The sequence below is a fragment of the Tachyglossus aculeatus genome, chromosome 27, assembly GCF_015852505.1.
Source record: "Tachyglossus aculeatus isolate mTacAcu1 chromosome 27, mTacAcu1.pri, whole genome shotgun sequence".
NCBI classification, from domain to species: Eukaryota; Metazoa; Chordata; class Mammalia; order Monotremata; family Tachyglossidae; genus Tachyglossus; species Tachyglossus aculeatus.
Genome location: NC_052092.1, coordinates 831,249 through 848,031, shown reverse-complemented (window position 1 = coordinate 848,031; position 16,783 = coordinate 831,249). Strand labels below are relative to the sequence as shown.

The window sequence follows — 16,783 nt, the reverse complement described above, 5'->3', positions numbered from 1 at the left end:
AGTAAGCGCTCAATAAATACGATTGATTGATTGATTTGGGGACGCTTTCTGTGTGCAGAGCGCCGTCCTCAGTGCTTTTAAGAGTCAATCAATCAATCAATCGTATTTATTGAGCGTTTAAATACGATTGATTGATTGATTTGGGGAGCGCTTTCTGTGTGCAGAGCGCCGTCCTCAGTGCTTTTAAGAGTCAATCAATCAATCAATCGTATTTATTGAGCGTTTAAATACGATTGATTGATTGATTTGGGGAGCGCTTTCTGTGTGCAGAGCGCCGTCCTCAGTGCTTTTAAGAGTCAATCAATCGTATTTATTGAGCGTTTACTGGGTGCCAAGCTCTGTACTGACCGTTTGAGACTGGTGAAGCAGCATGGCCTAGTGGATAGAGCACGGGCTTGGGATTCAGAAGGACCTGGGTTCGGATCCTCGCTCCTGCCCCTGTCCGCCGAGTGACCTAGGGCATGTCACGTCACTTCTCTGGACCTCTTCTGTCAAATTATTATAATAATAATGATAGTAATGATGGCATTTGTTAAGCGCTTACTATGTGCAAAGACAGTGAGCCTCACGTGGGACAACCTGATTACCTTGTATCTACCCCAGCGCTTAGAACAGTGCTTTGCACATAGCGCTTAATAAATCCCATTAAAAAAAAAAAAATGGGGATTGAGACTGTGAGCCCCACGGGGGACAGGGACTGTGTCCAACCTGATTAGCTTGTATCCACCCCGGCGTTTAGAACAGTGCTTGACACATAGTAAGCACTGAAAAAATACCATCATCATCGTCGTCAATTGAGAGAGTCTAGGCGTTTCAGTGGTATGATCTCTGGCCTGGAGTTGCTGACCGTCTACTGTGTACTGAGTGCTTGGGAGAGCCCAGGAGCATCAGCGGACGTGACCCCCGTCTCCGAGGAGCTAAAAGTCTACTGTGTCCGGAACACTGGGCTGAGCGCTTCGGAGCATCCAGTAATATGATAATAATAATGATGGTATTCGTTAAGCGCTTACTATGTGCCAAGCACTGTCTAAGCGCTGGGGTAGATACAAGGTAATCAGGTTGTCCCACGTGAGGCTCACTGTCTTTGCACATAGTAAGCACTTAACAAATGCCATCATTACTATTATTATTGTCCCCATTTTACAGATGATGAGGGAACTGAGGCACGGAGAAGTTCAGTGACTTGCCCCAAGTCACACAGCTGACCGGTGGTGGAGCCGGGATTAGAACTCACAACCTCTGACTCCCAAGCCCGGGCTCTTGCCACCGAGCCACGCTGCTTGCCAACGGACAGCACCCCTTTCCTGGAATCGCTGACCGTCTACTGTGTGCAGAGCACTGTGCTGAGAGTCTGGAGCTTAACAAATATTATTTTTATTATTATTATTTTTGTTGATAATATTATTGATGATTATTGTCTAGACTGTGAGCCCGCTGTTGGGTAGGGACCGTCTCTATATGTTGCCGACTTGGACTTCCCAAGCGCTTAGTCCAGTGCTCCGCGCATAGTAAGCGCTCAATAAATACGATTGATGATGATGATGATGGGGCAGGTGGGGGACGGGGCCCGAGGCCCTGTATGCGCCTCGGCTATATCGTACTCTCCCAAGCCCTTCGTACAATGCTCCGCACGCAGTAAGCGCTCAGTAGATACGAATGAATGGCTCTGCCACTTGGCTGCTGTGTGGCCTTGGGCAAGTCACTTCACATCTCTGTGCCTAAATCTGTAAAATGGGGATTGAAACTGTGAGCTGTCTACGTGTTGTTTGTCTCCCCCTTCGAGACTGTGAGCCCGCTGTTGGGTAGGGACCGTCTCTAGATGTTGCTGACTTGGACTTCCCAAGCGCTTAGTACAGTGCTCTGCACACAGTAAGCGCTCTATAAATACGACTGAATGAATGAATACACATAGTAAGCGCTCAATAAGTGCGATTGAATGAATGAATGAATGAATGATAAGAGTCCAGTAGGGTCAACAGATTCATTCAATTGTATTTATTGAGTGCTTACTGTGGGCAGAGCACTGTACTAAGCGCTTGGGAAGTCCAAGTCAGCAACATATAGAGACGGTCCCTACCCAACAGTGGGCTCACAGTCTAGAAGATTCATTCATTCAGTCGTATTTATTGAGCGCTTACTGTGTGCAGAGCACTGGACTAAGCGCTTGGGAAGTCCAAGTCGGCAACATATAGAGACGGTCCCTACCCAACAGTGGGCTCACAGTCTAGAAGATTCATTCATTCAGTCGTATTTATTGAGCGCTTACTGTGTGCAGAGCACTGGACTAAGCGCTTGGGAAGTCCAAGTCGGCAACATATAGAGACGGTCCCTACCCAACAGTGGGCTCACAGTCTAGAAGATTCATTCATTCAGTCGTATTTATTGAGCGCTTACTGTGTGCAGAGCACTGGACTAAGCGCTTGGGAAGTCCAAGTCGGCAACATATAGAGACGCTCCCTACCCAACAGTGGGCTCACAGTCTAGAAGATTCATTCATTCATTCAATCGTATTTATTGAGCGCTTACTGTGTGCAGAGCACACAGTACAAGTACAAGTTGGCATAACCTTTCCTGGAGTCACTGACCGGGCCGGGCCGGGGTCTCGGCTGAGCTTTCCGAGCCCCATCCCCGCCCGTCCCCCCGGCAGGCGTGATCTTCCAGACGCTCCCGGACGGCTCACTGCCACCGCACGTGCTCTACAAAATCCGCCAGAATTCCAGTTTCACCGAGAAGACCAACGAGATCCGCCGGGCCTACTGGCGCCCGGGGCCCAACACCGGAGGACGGTTCTACTTCCTCTACGGCTTCGTCTGGATCCAGGGTGAGGCGGGCGGGGCGGCGGGGGGCCGGGGGGCCGGGGGGCCGGGGGGCGACCGCCACGGCCTTTGACCGGCCCCTCCGCTCCCGCCTCAGACATGATGGAGCGCGCCATCATCAACACCTTCGTCGGACGCGACGTGGTGGAGCCGGGAAACTACGTGCAGATGTTCCCGTATCCCTGCTACACCCGCGATGAGTGAGGGTCCCGAGGAGGGGCTGGGGAGACGCCAGCCGGGGACGGGGCGGCGGAAATGCCCTCCGGCACCAGGAGAGCCCGACAGAGCGGGAAGGGCGCCATTTGGGCATTCGAGAAGCAGCGTGGCATGGTGGTTAGAGCCCGGCTGTCGGAAGGTCGGGGGTTCTAATCCCGGCTCCGCCACTTCAATCAATCAATCGATCGTATTTATTGAGCGCTCACTGTGTGCGGAGCACTGTACTAAGCGCTTGGGAAGTCCAAGTTGGCAACATATAGAGATGGTCCCTACCCAACAGTGGGCCCACAGTCTAGAAGGGGGAGACAGAGAACAAAACCAAACATATTTAAAAAATAGAATATATATGTACAAGTAAAATAAATAAATAGAGTCTGCTTTGTGACCACAGGCAAGTCACCTTGCTTCTCTGGGCCTCGGTTACCTCGTCTGTAAAATGGGGGTTGAGACCGCGAGCCCCACGTGGGACAGGGCCCGTGTCCAACCCGATTTGCTCGTATCCACCCAGCGCTTAGTACGGTGCCTGGTACCCAGTAAGCGCTTAACAAATACCAATCAATCAATCAATCAATCGTATTTATTGAGCGCTTACTGTGTGCAGAGCACTGTACTAAGCGCTTGGAAAGTACAAGTTGGCAACATATAGAGACAGTCCCTACCCAACAGTGGGCTCACAGTCTAGAAGGGGGAGACAGAGAACAAAACCAAGCGTATTAACAAAATAAAAAAAATAGAATAGATATGTACAAGTAAAATAAATAGTGTCTGCTCTGTGACCGCGGGCAAGTCACCTTGCTTCTCTGGGCCTCGGTTACCTCATCTGTAAAATGGGGGTTGAGACCGCGAGCCCCACGTGGGACAGGGCCCGTTTCCAACCCTATTTGCTTGTATCCACCCAGCGCTTAGTACGGTACCTGGCACCCAGTAAGCGCTTAACAAATGCCAATCAATCAATCAATCGATCAATCGTATTTATTGAGCACTTACTGTGTGCACAGCACTGTACTAAGCGCTTGGGAAGTACAAGTTGGCAACATATAGAGACAGTCCCTACCCAACAGTGGGCTCGCAGTCTAGAAGGGGGAGACAGAGAACAAAACCAAACGTATTAACAAAATAAAAAAAATAGAATAGATATGTACAAGTAAAATAAATAGAGTCTGCTCTGTGACCACGGGCAAGTCACCTCTCTTCTCTGGGCCTTGGTTACCTCATCTGTAAAATGGGGGTTGAGACCGCAAGCCCCACGTGGGACAGGGCCCGTGTCCAACCCGATTTGCTCGTATCCACCCAGCGCTTAGTACGGTGCCTGGCACCCAGTAAGCGCTTAACAAATACCATCGCCGTTATTGTTTGGGCAGGACTCCGGGGGCGTGGGGGGGAGACCCTTCAAGGCCCTACTGAGAGCTCACCTCCTCCAGGAGGCCTTCCCAGACTGAGCCCTTTCCTTCCTCTCCCCCTCGTCCCCCTCTCCATCCCCTCATCTCACCTCCTTCCCTTCCCCACAGCACCTGTATATATGTTTGTACATATTTATTACTCTATTTATGTATTTTACTTGTACATATCTATTCTATTTATTTGTTTTGTTAGTACATTTGGTTTTGTTCTCTGTCTCCCCCTTTTAGACTGTGAGCCCACTGCTGGGTAGGGGCTGTCTCTATATTTACCAACTTGTACTTCCCAAGCGCTTCGTACAGTGCTCTGCACACAGTAAGCGCTCAATAAATACGATTGATGATGATGATGATGATGATGATGAGACCCCAGGGGTGGTCACAGCTGAGTGTGCTGAGCAGCAACCCCCTGCCGGAGTCTGGGGCGAAGCGGGAGGGAGAGCGGCGAAGGCGCGGGTGGGCGCTGGCTCGGATGATGGGGGCGGGAGAGGGGGGTCTCTCACAGCCCCGGCCCTGACGCCGACCCGTCCCCACTCCCAGCTTCCTGTTCGTCATCGAGCACATGATGCCCCTCTGCATGGTCATCTCCTGGGTCTACTCGGTGGCCATGATGATCCAGCATATCGTGGCCGAGAAGGAGCACCGGCTCAAAGAGGTGGTGGGCGGGCCGCCCCCCGTGACCCCCAACCCCTGTCCCCGGAGATAGACGCCCCAACGGGGTTGGAGGGGGGCTCCTTTCCCGGTTCCCCTCCCCTGAGACCACCATGGCTGCCCCCCCAAGCTGCCTCTCCCCTGCAATCCAGCCATCCGTGGGTGAGACACTGTGGTCCCTCCCCGCAAACCGCCCCCCGCACCGTCACCACGTCCTGCTCGGCGCGGCCCCTCACCCGCGACGTCCCCCGCAGGTGATGAAGACGATGGGGCTGAACAACGCGGTGCACTGGGTGGCCTGGTTCATCACGGGCTTCGTGCAGCTGTCCATCTCCGTGACGGCGCTCACCGCCATCCTCAAGTACGGCAAGGTGCTCGCCCACAGCGACGTGCTCGTCATCTGGCTCTTCCTGGCCGTCTACGCCGTGGCCACCATCCTCTTCTGGTGAGGGGGGCTTCCGGGGGCCGCGTGGCGATGGACGTCGAGCCCGGCCACCTGGGCTCTAATCCCTCGTCGGCCTCGTGTCTGCCGCGTCGCCCCGAGCAAGTCGCTTCACCTCTCTGTTCCCTCGCGTGGAAAATGGGGGTGGAAAGCGTGAGCCCCGTGTGGGACGGGGGACTTGTCCCGGTCAGGATGGAAAGGAGGGGGCGGATGGGGGAAAGTTTGCCGAAGAAAACCCCGCAGGGCTGGGGGCCCGACGGTACTATCGCTTGAGCGCACGCTGTGGGCCGAGCACCGTCCTAAGCACGAGGGAAGCAGCGTGGCTCGGTGGAAAGAGAGGTCACGGGTTCAAATCCCGGCTCCGCCAATTTGGGCAAGTCACTTCACTTCTCTGTGCCTCAGTTCCCTCATCTGTAAAATGGGGATTAAGACCGTGAGCTCCCCGTGGGACAACCTGATCACCCTGTAAGCTCCCCAGCGCTTAGAACAGTGCTTTGCACATAGTAAGTGCTTAATAAATGCCATTATTATTATTATTATTATGGGTTCAAATCCCGGCCCTGCCAACTGTCAGGTTGTGACTTTGGGCAAGTCACTTCACTTCTCTGTGCCTCAGTTCCCTCATCTGTAAAATGGGGATTAGGACCGTGAGCTCCCCGTCAGACAACCTGATCAGCTTGTAACCTCCCCAGCGCTTAGAACAGTGCTTGGCACATAGTAAGCGCTTAATAAATGCCATTATTATTATAATTATGGATTCAAATCCCGGCCCTGCCAACTGTCAGCTTGTGACTTTGGGCAAGTCACTTCACTTCTCTGTGCCTCCGTTCCCTCATCTGTAAAATGGGGATTAGGACCGTGAGCCCACGTGGGACAACCTGATCACCTTGTAACCTCCCCAGCGCTTAGAACAGTGCTTGGCACATAGTAAGCGCTTAATAAATGCCATTATTATTATAATTATGGGTTCAAATCCCGGCTCTGCCAACTGTCAGGTTGTGACTTTGGGCAAGTCACTTCACTTCTCTGTGCCTCAGTTCCCTCATCTGTAAAATGAGGATTAGGACCGTGAGCCCGCGTGGGACAACCTGATCACCTTATAACCTCCCCAGCGCTTAGAACAGTGCTTGGCACATAGTAAGCGCTTAATAAATGCCATTATTATTATAATTATGGGTTCAAATCCCAGCTCTGCCAACTGTCAGGTTGTGACTTTGGGCCAGTCACTTCACTTCTCTGTGCCTCCGTTCCCTCATCTGTAAAATGGGGATTAGGACCGTGAGCCCGCGTGGGACAACCTGATCACCTTGTAACCTCCCCAGAGCTTAGAACAGTGCTTGGCACATAGTAAGCGCTTAATAAATGCCATTATTATTATAATTATGGGTTCAAATCCCGGCTCTGCCAACTGTCAGCTTATGACTATGGGCAAGTCACTTCACTTCTCTGTGCCTCCGTTCCCTCATCTGTAAAATGGGGATTAGGACCGTGAGCCCGCGTGGGACAACCTGATCACCTTGTAACCTCCCCAGCGCTTAGAACAGTGCTTGGCACATAGTAAGCGCTTAATAAATGCCATTAAAAAAAAAAAGAGGGAGAGCGTGACAGAGTTAGAGCGAGCGGTTGAGAGGGAGGGAGGAGTGTAGGAGCGGGCCAAGGCTATGGGTTCGAGCGTCCGGGTGGGTCACCTTGGGGCCGCCCGTATCCGACGCCCTCCCCGCTGCCCATCCGATCCAGCTTCCTGGTGTCGGTGCTGTACTCGAAGGCGAAACTGGCATCGGCGTGCGGCGGCATCATCTACTTCCTGAGCTACGTGCCCTACATGTACGTGGCCATACGTGAGGAGGTGGCACACGACAAGATCACCGCCTTTGAGAAGTGCATCGCGGTGAGTGTCCGGCCGTGGGGGCCGGATTTGGTCGTGGCCGGGTCGCCCCCGGGTCCTGAGGGGAAGACCAATCTGGACAGGAGAATGAATAATAATAATAATGTTGGCATTTGTGAAGCGCTTCCTATGTGCCAAGCGCCGTTCTGAGCGCTGGGGGAGATACGAGGTCATCAGGTTATCCCACGGGGCGCTCCCAGTCTTCATCCCCGTTTGACAGATGAGGGGACCGAGGCCCGGAGAAGTTAAGCGACCTGCCTAAGGTCACACAGCCGACGAGCGGCGGAGCGGGGATTAGAACCCGTTACCTCTGCCGCCCAAGCCCGGGCTCTTTCCACTGAGCCCCGCTGCTGCAGAAGTATTTCCAGAGCGGGGCGGTGGCCATGCCGCTTCTTCGAGTACAATACTCTGCCAGTGCTCAGCGCTTGGAACAGTGCTTGGCACCCCATAAGTGCTCAACAAATACTATCGTCATCATTATTATTACTGTACTCTCCCGAGCGCTCGGTACAGAGACCCGCTCACAGTGATTGCTCAGTAAACGCTATCGAACGATCGACTGACAGATATTAAACTGGATTAGATTACGGATGGGAGAGTTGGCGGAGGAGAGACGTATTGGGACCCCCCCCCCCCCGAGATCTCCCTGACTCTGACCCGTCCTCCCCCCCCGCCCCCGGGCAGTCCCTGATGTCCACCACGGCCTTCGGCCTGGGCTCCAAGTACTTCGCGCTCTACGAGGTGGCGGGCGTGGGCATCCAGTGGCACACCCTGAGCCAGTCGCCGGTGGAAGGCGACGACTTCAACCTGCTGCTGTCCATGATGATGCTGACGGTGGACGCGGCCGTGTACGGGGGGCTCGCCTGGTACATCGAGGCCGTGCACCCAGGTAGTCCGGGGGGACTGAGCGGGGCGGGACGGCGGGAGGGCCCCCTTCGGCGGGGGTGGACGAGCCCGCTAACTGGGATCTCTGGGCCAAGCGCGGAGCGGTTCCCGCCGAGGGATGGGAACCCCCAGCCCTTTTCCTGACCTCTCCCCGTCCCCCAGGGATGTACGGGCTGCCCCGGCCCTGGTACTTCCCCCTGCAGAAGTCGTACTGGCTGGGCAGCGGGCGCACGGAGGCCTGGGAGTGGAGCTGGCCCTGGGCCCCGGCTCCCCGCCTCAGCGTCATGGAGGAGGACCAGGCCTGCGCCCTGGAGAACAGGAGACTGGGTAAGGCCGGCCTCCGCCCGGGCCTCGCGGTCCTCCGGCCTCCCCTCGCCCCAACTCCCGTCATCTCCACCCGCCGTGTCGCCGCACCGCACCTCCCGCTTCCCTCCCCGGCCTCCCCTTGGCCTGACCCTGGCCTCCCCGGGGGCTCTGGCTGCAGAGGAGTCGCGGGGCATGGAGGAGGAGCCCGGCCACCTGCCGCTCGTGGTGTGCGTGGACAAGCTCACCAAGATCTACAAGACGGACAAGAAGATGGCCCTCAACAAGCTGAGCCTCAACCTCTACGAAAACCAGGTGGTGTCCTTCTTGGGCCACAACGGGGCCGGCAAAACCACCACCATGTGAGTCCCCGGCGCGTCTCAGCTGCCCGCCCCTCGACAACCGGCCGGCCGGGCGTCCCACCGCGCCGGAGAAAGGAGCTGGGGCCGCCCACTCCCACGGGCCTCGGGCGAGGGTGGCGAGAGGGAAGGCCCGAGAGAGCGGCGGCATCGCCAAAGCGGTCCCCTTTCGGGCGGGACTGGCACCGCCCACGGCCGGTGGGCACGATCCCGCCTTCCATAGTCCCCCGACAAGGCCCCTGCCCGAAGCTGTGACACCCCAGCCCCTCGCCCATCCCCGTGGGTGCCGCCACCCTGCCCCCCGCCCCGCCTCTGCAGGTCCATCCTGACGGGCCTGTTCCCCCCGACGTCCGGCTCGGCCACCATCTACGGCCGGGACATCCGCACCGAGATGGACGAGATTCGCAAGAACCTGGGCATGTGTCCGCAGCACAACGTGCTGTTCGACCATCTGACGGTGGAGGAGCATCTCTGGTTCTACTCCCGCCTCAAGAGCATGGCGCAGGACGAGATCCGCAAGGAGATGGAGAAGTAGGGCCCGTCTCGGGGCGGGGGGCTCACCTGGGGAGCAGGGGAAGGGGCCCGAGGCGTGACCCACCCTGGGAGGGAGGGAAGGAGAAAGCTGCCAAGGCCTGACTCAATCAAGCGATCGATTAATTAAGCAGCGGTCCTTACGGAGCACTTACTATGTGCTGGGCACTGTACTAAGAGCCGGGGAGAGTACGGAGAAGCAGCGTGACTCAGTGAGCCCGGGCTTGGGAGTCAGAGGACGTGGCTGTGCAACCTTTTAGACTGTGAGCCCACTGTTGGGTAGGGACTGTCTCTATATGTTGCCAATTTGTACTTCCCAAGCGCTTAGTACAGTGCTCTGCACATAGTAAGCGCTCAATAAATACGATTGATGATGATGATGATGACCTTAGGCAAGTCACCTCACTTCTCTGGGCCTCAGTTCCCTCATCTGTCAAATGCGGATAAAGACTGTGAGCCCCACTTGGGACAACCTGATGACCTTGTAATAATAATAATAATGGTGATGGTATTTGTTAAGCGCTTACTACGTGCAAAGCACTGTTCTAAGCCCTGGGAGGGGTACAAGGTGATCAGGTTGTCCCACGTGGGGCTCACAATCTTAATCCCCATTTTACAGATGAGGGAACTGAGGCCCAGAGAAGTGAAGTGACTTGCCCAAAGTCACACATGTATCTACCCTGGCGCTTAGAACAGTGCTTGGCACATAGTAGGAGCTTAACAAATACCATAATTATAATTATTACTATGTGTGGGGCAGCGTCGCTCAGTGGGAAGAGCACAGTCAGAGGCCATGGGTTCTAATCCCAGCTCTGCCACTTGTCAGCTGTGTGACTTTGGGCAACTCATTTAACTCCTCTGTGCCTCAGTTACCTCATCAGTAAAATGAGATTTTTTTTTTTAACGGCATTTATTAAGCGCTTACTATGTGCTGTTCTAAGCGCTGGGGAAATTACAAGGTGATCAGGTTGTCCCACGGGGGGGCTCACAGTCTTAATCCCCATTTTACAGATGAGGTAACTGAGGCACAGAGGAGTGAAGTGACTTGCCCAGAGTCACAGCTCACAGATTAAAACTGCGAACCTCATGTGAGACAACCTGATTACCGGGTATCTCCCCCAGCGCTTAGAACAGTGCTTGACATATAGTGAGTGCTTAACAAATACCATCATCATTATTATTATTATTATTATTATTATTATTATTATTATTACAGTACAGCAGAATAAGCAGACACATTCCCTGCCCATGATCGGGGCATTTATGGGCCCTTTCTGGGTGCTGAATGCTGTGCTAAGCGTTGGGGAGAGGACCCCTGAGGACACGCCTCCCTACCCCAAGGGGTTTCCAGTCTAGGGGAGGAGACAGACACGACCGATCACTGAATCGATGGTACCTATTGAGCGCTTGGTGCTGAGCGCTGTACTAAGCGTGGGGAGTGGATTCCAATCAATCAATCAATCAATCGTATTTATTGAGCGCTTATAAGGAGCCGTGATTCCTGCCTTGGAGGAGTTGACAGTCTAGCAGAGACCACTGGCAGCGCCTGGCTATGTCTTGAGCGCTTCCTGGGTTCAACACACTGCGCTAAGCACCGGGGAGAAGACGGTATAATTCGGAATCACGATCCTGCCCTCAAGACCGTGGGCTGGGAGTGTGTCTGTTTGGTGTTGGATTGTACTCTCCCAAGTGCTTAGTACAGTGCCCTGTGCGTAGTAAGCGCTCCATAAGTACGACTGAACGGACGAATGAAGGAGCTTACAGTCTAGCGGGGAGCCAGGCGCCGCCAGTGGTATGTCTTGAGCGCTTCCTGGGTTCAACACACTGCGCTAAGCACCGGGGAGAAGACGGTATAATTCGGAATTACGATCCTGCCCTCAAGACCTTGGGCTGGGAGTGTGTCTGTTTGTTGTTGTCCTCTCCCAAGCGCTTAGTACAGTGCCCTGTGCGTAGTAAGCGCTCCATAAGTACGACTGAACGGACGAATGAAGGAGCTGACAGTCTAGCAGGGAGCCAGGCGCCGCCAGTGGTATGTCTTGAGCGCTTCCTGGGTTCAACACACTGCACTAAGCACCGGGGAGAAGATGGTATAATTCGGAATCACCATCCTGCCCTCAAGACCGTGGGCTGGGAGTGTGTCTGATTATACTCTCCCAAGCGCTTAGTACAGTGCCCTGTGCATAGTGAGCGCTCCAGAAGTACGACTGAATGGACGAATGAAGGAGCTGACAGTCTAGCAGGGAGCCAGGCGCCGCCGGTGGTATGTCTTGAGCGCTTCCTGGGTTCAACACACTGCGCTAAGCACCGGGGAGAAGACGGTGTAATTCGGAATCACGATCCTGCCCTCAAGACCGTGGGCTGGGAGTGTGTCTGCTTGTACTCTCCCAAGCGCTTAGTACAGTGCCCTGTGCGTAGTGAGCGCTCCATAAGTACGACTGAACGGACGAATGAAGGAGCTTACAGTCTAGCGGGGAGCCAGGCGCCGCCAGTGGTATGTCTTGAGCGCTTCCTGGGTTCAACACACTGCGCTAAGCACCGGGGAGAAGACGGTATAATTCGGAATCACGATCCTGCCCTGAAGACCGTGGGCTGGGAGTGTGTCTGATTGTACTCTCCCAAGCGCTTAGTACAGTGCCCTGTGCGTAGTGAGCCCTCCATAAGTACGACTGAACGGACGAATGAAGGAGCTTACAGTCTAGCGGGGAGCCAGACGCAGTCGGTGGTGTGTATTAAGCGCGCCGAGCGCTATGCTGAGCGCTGAAGTGAAGACCCGGGTGACACGATCCCCTGTCTACAGGATGATTGAAGATCTGGAGCTGTCCAACAAGCGGCACTCCCTGGTCCAGACGCTGTCCGGGGGCATGAAGCGGAAACTGTCGGTGGCCATCGCCTTCGTGGGCGGCTCGCGCGCCATCATCCTGGACGAGCCCACGGCCGGCGTGGACCCCTACGCCCGCCGGGCCATCTGGGACCTCATCCTCAAGTACAAGCCGGGTGAGCGGGGCCGGAGGAGGGACGGGGACGGGGCGGGAGCCCGGTTCTCCCCGAGGAGCGATCCCGGGGCCCGGGCCCCGATGGGGTGGCGTCGCCTCGGCATCCGGGGCGCTTCCCGGCGCTGACGGAGGCCCCGCGCCGCAGGCCGCACCATCTTGCTGTCCACCCACCACATGGACGAGGCGGACCTCCTCGGGGACCGCATCGCCATCATCTCGCACGGGAAGCTCAAGTGCTGCGGCTCGCCCCTCTTCCTCAAGAGCACCTACGGCGAGGGCTACCGGCTGACCGTGGTCAAGAGGCAGGCCGACTCCCGCAGCCCGCCCGGTGAGTTCCCCGGCGGCCAGGCCGTCATCATCAGTCGTATTTACTGAGCGCTTAATCGATCAATCAATCATATTTATTGAGCAGAGCACTGTACTAAGCACTTGGGAAGTACAAATCGGCAAAATATAGAGACAGTCCCTACCCAACGTTGGGCTCACAGTCTCCACCCACGCTTACTGTGTGCGGAGCATTCCCTGCCCACACCGAGCCTACATCCCGGAATTCGAGCCTGGGCCTAGGTGCGGCAGGGAGACCTGGGAGGTGAACGGGACACTGGGCTGGAATTCCCAACCCTGTTCCCTTCCGGATCAGGAAGTTGCGCGGCCCCGGGCGGCACCCGTCCCCATGGGGCGCGAGGTAGGGCCTTGCCTCATCCTGAAAATTTGTACTTCCCTTGCCAATTTGTACTTCCCAAGTGCTTAGTACAGTGCTCTATTATTACTAGTATTACTCTATTTATTTTACTTGTACATATCTATCCTATTTATTTTATTTTGTTAGTATCAATCAATCAATCGTATTTATTGAGCGCTTACTATGTGCAGAGCACTGTACTAAGCGCTTGGGAAGTACAAATTGGCATCACATAGAGACAGTCCCTACCCAACAGTGGGCTCACAGTCTAAAAGGGGGAGACAGAGAACAGAACCAAACATACCAACAAAATAAAATAAGTAGGATAGAAATGTACAAGTAAAATAAATAAATAAATAAATAGAGTAATAAAGTAATAAATATGTACAACTATGTTAGTATGTTTGGTTTTGTTCTCTGTCTCCCCCTTTTAGACTGTGAGCCCGCTGTTGGGTAGGGACTGTCTCTGTATGTTGCCAATTTGTACTTCCCAAGCGCTTAGTACAGTGCTGTGCACATAGTAAGCGCTCAATAAATACGATTGATGATGATGATGATGATGCTCTGCACACAGTAAGCGCTCAATAAATACAATTGATGATGATGATGATGAAAATGAATAACTCCGATATTTGGTTTGGCCCTCCTCCGCTGAGGTAGACGCGGGACAAACAGAGCCCCGTGCGGGGCTCATGGTATTTTCATCCCCATTCATTCAGTCAGTCGTATTTATTGAGCGCTTACTGCGTGCAGAGCGCTGTACTAAGCGCTTGGAAAGTACAACTCAGCAACAGATAGAGACGATCCCCGTCCAACAGCGGCCTGTTTTATAGATGAGGGAATTGAGGCCCAGGAAAGTTAAGTGACTTGTCTACGGTCACTCGGCAGGCAAGTGGCGGAGCAGGGATTAGAACCCAGGACCCCTGACTCGCAGGCTCTTTTTTTTAATGGTTTGTAAAGTGCTTACTGTGTGCCGGGCACTGTACTGAGCGCTGCGGGAGACACAAGGCAATCAGGTTGTCCCACGTGGGGCGCACGGTCTTCATCCCCATTTTACAGATGAGGTCACTGAGGCACGGAGAAGCGAAGTGACTTGCCCGGGGTCACCCGGCGGACAAGCGGCCGAGCTGGGATTAGAACTCAGGTCCTCCTGACTTCCCAGGCCTGGGCTCTTTCCGCTAAGCCGTGCGGCTACTCGCGGGCAGCAAGAATCACAAGTCACATCATCATGAGTCGTATTTATTGAGCGCAACATGCTTGGGTTCCAAGGACAGAGCTCGGCCCAGGTCTCTGTCATCATCATCATCATCATCATGATCAATCGTATTTATTGAGCACTTACTATGTGCAGAGCACTGTACTAAGCGCTTGGGAAGTACAAGTTGGCAACATATAGAGACAGTCCCTACCCAACAGTGGGCTCACAGTCTGAAAGGGGGAGACAGAGAACAAAACCAAACATCAATCCATCAATCAGTGGTATTTTTTGAGTGCTTATTGTGCAGAGCACTGCGCTAAGCACTTGAGAGAGGACGATACAACAGTAGCTACCGTCTCTGCTCACAAGGAGCTCCCAGTCTACTGGGCCTCGGTTCCCTCATCTATAAAACAGTCCGACGTCGGATGGGGAGTGTCCCTATCTGTTGCCGAGTTGTCCTTCCCAAGCGCTTAGTACAGTGCTCTGCACGCAGTCGGCGCTCAATAAGTACGGCTGAATGAATGAACTAAGTAGTCGATAGAGAAGCAGCGCGGCTCAGTGGATAGCGCACGGACCTTGGGGTCAGAAGGTCATGGGTTCAGTCATTCAATCGGATTTATTGAGCGCTTACTGTGTGCAGAGCACTGTACTAAGCGCTTGGGAAGTACAAGTTGGCAACATATAGAGACGGTCCCTACCCAACAGTGGGCTCACAGCCTAGAAGGTTCTAATCCCAGCCTGGCCACTTGTCCGCTGTGTGACCTTGGGCAAGTCGCTTCACTTCTCTGGGCCTCAGTTACCTCATCTGAAAAATGGGGATCAATCAATCAATCGTATTAATGAGCGCTTACTGTGTGCAGAGCACTGTACTAAGCGCTTGGGAAGTCCAAGTTGGCAACCTATAGAGACGGTCCCTACCCAACAGTGGGTGATCAGTCTAGAAGATCGAGACTGTGAGCCCCACGTGAGACTGGGACTGTGTCCGACCTGATTTGCTCGGATCAATCAATCAATCAATCAATCGTATTTATTGAGCGCTTACTGTGTGCAGAGCACTGTACTAAGCCCTTGGGCAGTACAAGTTGGCAACTTATAGATACAGTCCCTACCCAACAGTGGGCTCACAGTCTGAAAGGGGGAGACAGAGAACAAAACCAAACATACTAACAAAATAAAATAAATAGAATAGATCTGTACAAGTAAAATCATCATCATCATCATCAATCGTATTTATTGAGCACTTACTATGTGCAGAGCACTGTACTAAGCGCTTGGGAAGTACAAATTGGCAACATATAGAGACGGTCCCTACCCAACAGTGGGCTCACAGTCTAAAAGGGGGAGACAGAGAACAAAACCAAACATACTAACAAAATAAAATAAATGGAATAGATATGTACAAGTAAAATCATCATCATCATCATCAATCGTATTTATTGAGCGCTTACTATGTGCAGAGCACTGGACTAAGCGCTTGGGAAGTACACATTGGCAACATATAGAGACATTCGCTACCCAACAGTGGGCTCACAGGCTAAAAGGGGGAGGCAGAGAACAAAACCAAACATACTAACAAAATAAAATAAATAGAATAGATCTGTAGAAGTAAAATCGTCATCATCATCATCAATCGTATTTATTGAGCGCTTACTATGTGCAGAGCACTGTACTAAGCGCTTGGGAAGTACAAATTGGCAACATATAGGGACAGTCCCTACCCAACAGTGGGCTCACAGGCTAAAAAGGGGGAGGCAGAGAACAAAACCAAACATACTAACAAAATAAAATAAATAGAATAGATCTGTACAAGTAAAATCATCATCATCATCATCAATCGTATTTATTGAGCGCTTACTATGTTCAGAGCACTGTACTCAGCGCTTGGGAAGTACAAATTGGCAACATGTAGAGACAGTCCCTACCCAACAGCAGGCTCACAGGCTAAAAGGGGGAGACAGAGAACAAAACCAAACATACTAACAAAATAAAATAAATAGAATAGATCTGTACAAGTAAAATCATCTTCATCATCAATCGTATTTATTGAGCACTTACTATGTGCAGAGCACTGTACTAAGCACTTGGGAAGTACAAATCGGCAACATATAGAGACAGTCCCTACCCAACAGTGGGCTCACAGGCTAAAAGGGGGAGGCAGAGAACAAAACCAAACATACTAACAAAATAAAATAAATAGAATAGATATGTACAAGTAAAGTAAATAGAGTAATAAATATGTACAAACATATATATATATATATATATATATATATATATACAGGTGTTGTGGGGAAGGGAAGGAGGTAAGATGGGGGGGATGGAGAGGGGGATGAGGGGGGAGAGGAAGGAAGGGGCTCAGTCTGGGAAGCCTCCTGGAGGAGGCACCCCAGGGCTTAGTACAGTTCCCCGCACACCGTAAGCACTT

General features: G+C 53.1%; 1 protein-coding gene across 2 annotated transcripts in view; it reads left to right on the top strand.

The window, feature by feature from the left end:
• Nucleotides 1-16,783, top strand: part of ABCA2 (ATP binding cassette subfamily A member 2) — an 86,585-nt gene that overhangs the window by 42,582 nt on the left and 27,220 nt on the right. For both annotated transcript variants that reach the window (XM_038767713.1, XM_038767714.1), the window contains 11 exons: nucleotides 2,648-2,821; nucleotides 2,914-3,016; nucleotides 4,970-5,084; nucleotides 5,335-5,525; nucleotides 7,260-7,410; nucleotides 8,092-8,296; nucleotides 8,455-8,619; nucleotides 8,777-8,957; nucleotides 9,273-9,485; nucleotides 12,283-12,479; nucleotides 12,624-12,806. In XM_038767713.1, the coding sequence (XP_038623641.1) occupies nucleotides 2,648-2,821; nucleotides 2,914-3,016; nucleotides 4,970-5,084; nucleotides 5,335-5,525; nucleotides 7,260-7,410; nucleotides 8,092-8,296; nucleotides 8,455-8,619; nucleotides 8,777-8,957; nucleotides 9,273-9,485; nucleotides 12,283-12,479; nucleotides 12,624-12,806 (1,878 nt within the window). The remainder of the gene's footprint in view (nucleotides 1-2,647; nucleotides 2,822-2,913; nucleotides 3,017-4,969; nucleotides 5,085-5,334; nucleotides 5,526-7,259; nucleotides 7,411-8,091; nucleotides 8,297-8,454; nucleotides 8,620-8,776; nucleotides 8,958-9,272; nucleotides 9,486-12,282; nucleotides 12,480-12,623; nucleotides 12,807-16,783) is intronic.